Consider the following 4347-nt stretch of genomic DNA (forward strand, 5'->3'; position numbering starts at 1 on the left):
AAAAGCTCAGAAAGCAAGTCCCCAAGTACCTAGCTCCGGCGAGCCCTGTCCATACTGCCCAGATCCTGGACACAGACGTCTGGACTCTGCCTTCTCTGAGAGACTCAACCACCCAAACCTACATTTTTTCATGTGCCAATGTGTGGGTCCCTCTAGTCCCCTCCTGGACGTTTGCCTCTATCCCTAGATACCAGGAACCTGTCCCTACTCCCAACCCAATATTATTTCCGGACCCAGAAATCCATGGGACAACTGTCTCTGGGGAGAACAGTGATTTAATAAATTATGGGATAGAAGGAAAAATATATGTGGATAGTGGGGTGCAGGGAGACCTTGGGCACAGGGACTCCCTCCGACCTCAGATTATAGAAGACTGATTTGGTTTCTGAAGTAAAAGCAGGGCAGGATCCTGCCTGCCTTTGGTCCTCAAGTAGCCAGAACTTCAGACCCGAATTCCTTCCTGCCTCAGAATCCAGGCTCTAGTCTGTTTCTTCCCGTATCCTGGACTCCCAGCTTCCTCCTCCCTGAAAGACCTAGGAAATCCAAGCTACCATCTCTCTCCTTCAAGGAACCAGAAATCCAGATCCCCAGCTCCCATAGGGTTCATCTGAAGCCCATCAGACCACTCTCTCCTGGGGACACCAGAGTTTGGGATTCCAGTCTCCTCCTCCCACAGCACCTAGGAGTCTGGGAGCCCAGCCCTCTGCTCTTCTAGGAATCTGGGCTCAAGTGGGCGTTCAGAGCTTGAGGATGCCTGGGCTGCCGACCCAGCCCTCTCGTCACTTAGACCTCCAACTTGTGGGCCTGGATGGCGGCCACATTCTCATAGATGAGATTTTCGACACTCTCATAAATGACTTCCTTCTTGGCTGGGGCCTGGGCTGACTGTTGGAGGAACCGCAGGATGCACTGGTGCAGGAACACGTACTGAGCCTGGGAAACGGGCATGGGAGTGAGGGGCCCTCCCCCCAAATCTGGGCTGTGTGGAGCCCCAGGGTACCTCCACCCACCGACTCCCATCCTGTGTCGCTGAGGGGCTGCCTCACCTCAGTCTGCACCATCAACGGCCGGCTCTCTCTCATCTTCCTCACAAAGCTGAAGGGCCCAAGGAGACCCTGGGACTGCAGCTGCCGGAGCAGGACGTCCAGGGCAATGAGGGTACCTGTGCGACCCACGCCAGCGCTAGGCAGAACAAGGGAAGGGTCAGACCAAGGCGGCAGGAGTGCGAGGGTCTGGGGTCATGGCTGATTGGAGGGATCTGTGTTTGAATGATGACAATAACTATGCCTGCTCATACCTGTAATCCCAGCACTTTGGGAGGCTGAGGCCAGTGGATCACCCAAGGTCAGGAGGTCGAGACCAGCCTGGCCAACCTGGCGAAACACTGTCTCTACTAAGAATACAAAAATTAGCCGGGTGTGGTGGCACACGCCTGTAATCCCAGCTACCTGGGAGGCTGAGGTGAAGAATTGCTTGAACCCAGGAGGTGGAGGTTGCAGTGGGCTGAGATCACACCATTGCACTCCGGCCTGGGTAACAAGAGCAAAGCTCCATCTCAAAAAACAACAGCAGCAACAACAGCAATAACAACAAAACTACGCCTAGAGTTCCTTCCATCTGTTAGGCTCTGTTCTAAGTGCCTGATGGGCCTTCTTCGCTCCTCCCAAACCTAACAAGTGGGATGTACTAGCACATCCTTTGTACAGATGGGGAAATGGAGGCTGAGTGAGGTGAAGTCCCATACCCCAGGCCACTCAGCTAATAAGTGACAGAGCTGGGGTTCAAACACAGGAAGAAGAACTCTCCAGCCATCATTGAATAATTCCTTTAAACACAAAATTAGTCTTTCGTTTTGTTTTGTTTGTCACGCAGGCTGGAGTGCAGTGGCATGACCTTGGCTCACTGCACCCTTGACCTCCTGGGCTCAAGTGAACCTCCTGTCTCAGCCTCCTGAGTAGCTCGGATCATAGGCACACACCACTGCATCTGGCTAACTTATTAAATGTTTTTATAAAGACGGGGTCTTGCCATGTTGCCCAGGCAGGTCTCAAACTCCTGGACTCAAGTGATCCTCCCACCTCAGTCCCCTAAAGTGCTGGGATTACAGGCATGAGCTACTGTGCCCAGTGAAAAAATTAGCTGTTTTAGGTTGGGCACAGTGGCTCACGCCTGTAATCCCAGCACTTCGGGAGGCCGAGGTGTGTGGATCACGAGGTGAGGAGATCAAGACCATCGTGGCCAACATGGTGAAACTCCATCTCTACTAAAATACCAAAAAAAAAAAAAAAAAAATTAGCCAGGCATGGTGGCATGCTCCTGTAGTCCCAGCAACTCGAGAGGCTGAGGCAGGGGAATCGCTTGAACCCGGGAGGCAGAGGTTGCAGTGAGCCAAGATCACACCACTTCACTCCAGCCTGGGTGACAGAGCGAGACTCCATCTCAAAAAAAAAAAAAAAAAAAAAAAATTAACTATTTTAGGCTGGGCGCAGTGGCTCACGCCTGTAATCCCAGCACTTTGGGAAGCTGAGGCAGATGGATCACCTGAGGTCAGGCATTGGAGACAAGCCTGGCCAACATGGCGAAACCCCATCTCTACTAAAAATACCAAAATTAGCCAGGTGGAGTGGCAGGCGCCTGTATTCCCAGCTACTCAGGAGGCCGAGGCAGGAGAATCGCTTGAACCCGGGAGGCGGAGGTTACAGTGAGCTGAGATCAAGCCATTGCCCTCCAGCCTGGGTGACACAGCGAGACTCCGTCTCCAAAAAAAAAAAAGAAAAAAAATTTAGCTATTTGAATGTGAGCAATTTATCACACTCACAACATTGTACAGCCTCCACCTCTATCTACTTGCAAAACACTTTCATCACCCCTAAAGCAGACACCACGTCCATTAGGCCGCCTCTCCCCATTCCCTGTCTCCCTCCAGGGCCTGGAAGCTACTAATCTGTTTAGTGTCTGTTGCTTTGGCTGTTCTAGATATGCTTCTGGACATGTATACTAATGGAATGATGTAATGATATCCACTCAACTTTAAAATGGAGGGGGGACATTGCTGGGCGTGGTGGCTCATGCCTGTAATTCCAGCACTTTGGGAGGCCGAGGTGGTCGGATCACCTGGGGTTGGGAGTTCGAGACCAGCCTGACCAACACCGTAAAACCCCGTCTCTACTAAAAATACAAAATTAGCCAAGCGTGGTGGCACATGCCTGTAATCCCAGCTACTCGGGAGGCTGAGGCAGGAGAATCGCTTGAACCTGGGAGGCGGAGGTTGCGGTGAGCCGAGATCGCGCCATTGCCCTCCAGCCTGGGCAACGAGAGCGAAACTCTGCCTCCAAAATAAACAAATAAATAAATAAAACAAAATGGGGAGGACAATTTTGCCATGAGGCTGTTATGAAGAGCAGTAGGACTGTGTAAATGTTCACTGTCACTGAAACCAGAGCCCCAGTCTCAGGGGCTATCACTCCTCCTCATCTCCCTAATAGTTACCGTTAGTTGAAATCTGACCTACGGGACTTCAGCATAAATATCAGGAAAGCGTCAGGTGTGGTGGCTCATGCCTGTCATCCCAGCACTTTGGGAGGCCGAGGTGGGCGGATCACGAGGTCAGGAGTTCGAGACCAGCCTGGCCAACATGGTGAAACCCCATCTCTACTAAAATTACAAATATTAGCCGGGTGCAGGGGTGAGCATCTGTAATCCCAGCTACTCAGGAGGCTGAGACAGGAGAATTGCTTGAACCTGGAAGGCAGAGGTTGCAGTGAGCTGAGATTGTGCCATTGCACTCCAACCTGGGCGACAGGGCAAGACTCCATCTCAAATAAAATAAAATAAAATAAAACAAAAATAAGTATCAGGGAAGCAGTTGATGGGGGAGGCCCTGCACTCCAGTACAAGGAAATGTGTCCAATGTTTCTCAGAATCTGTGACCACATCTCCATCCTGCGCCTTCATCCTTTCTCTCTTCTCTTCTGCATTCAACTTTCTCTGCCTTTACCTTTTCATTTTTCTTTTTTTCCTTTTTTTTTTTCTTAAATTGAGACAGAGTCACCCAGGCTGGAGTGCAGTGGTGTGACCTCGGCTCACTGCAACCTCCGCCTCCTGGGTTCAAGAGATTCTCCTACCTCAGGGTCCCGAGTAGCTGGGATTACAGGTGCCTGCCACCACACCCGGCTAATTTTTGTATGCTTAGTAGAGACAGGGTTTCGCTTTGTTGGCCAGGCTGGTCTCAAACTCCTGAATTCAACTGACCCACCTGTCTCAGCCTCCCAAAGGGCTGGGATTTACAGGCGTGAGCCACCGCACCTGGCCTGCCTTTTCATCTTTCATTCCCATCTTTTCATCCTT

The 4347-nt window shown here is 51.3% G+C and overlaps 1 protein-coding gene across 1 annotated transcript in view; it reads right to left on the bottom strand.

Annotated features, from left to right (window-relative positions):
* Positions 1-257: 257 nt before the first annotated feature.
* Positions 258-4347, bottom strand: part of PTPRH (protein tyrosine phosphatase, receptor type, H) — a 33680-nt gene continuing 29590 nt past the window's right edge. The window contains exons 17-18 of the mRNA XM_011996951.1: positions 1047-1182; positions 258-933 (exon numbers count right to left, since the gene is read on the bottom strand). Of these exons, the coding sequence (XP_011852341.1) occupies positions 784-933; positions 1047-1182 (286 nt within the window). The 3' untranslated portion in view covers positions 258-783. The remainder of the gene's footprint in view (positions 934-1046; positions 1183-4347) is intronic.

Source organism: Mandrillus leucophaeus, unplaced genomic scaffold (assembly GCF_000951045.1).
Source record: "Mandrillus leucophaeus isolate KB7577 unplaced genomic scaffold, Mleu.le_1.0 Scaffold53, whole genome shotgun sequence".
In the NCBI taxonomy this organism is placed as follows: domain Eukaryota; kingdom Metazoa; phylum Chordata; class Mammalia; order Primates; family Cercopithecidae; genus Mandrillus; species Mandrillus leucophaeus.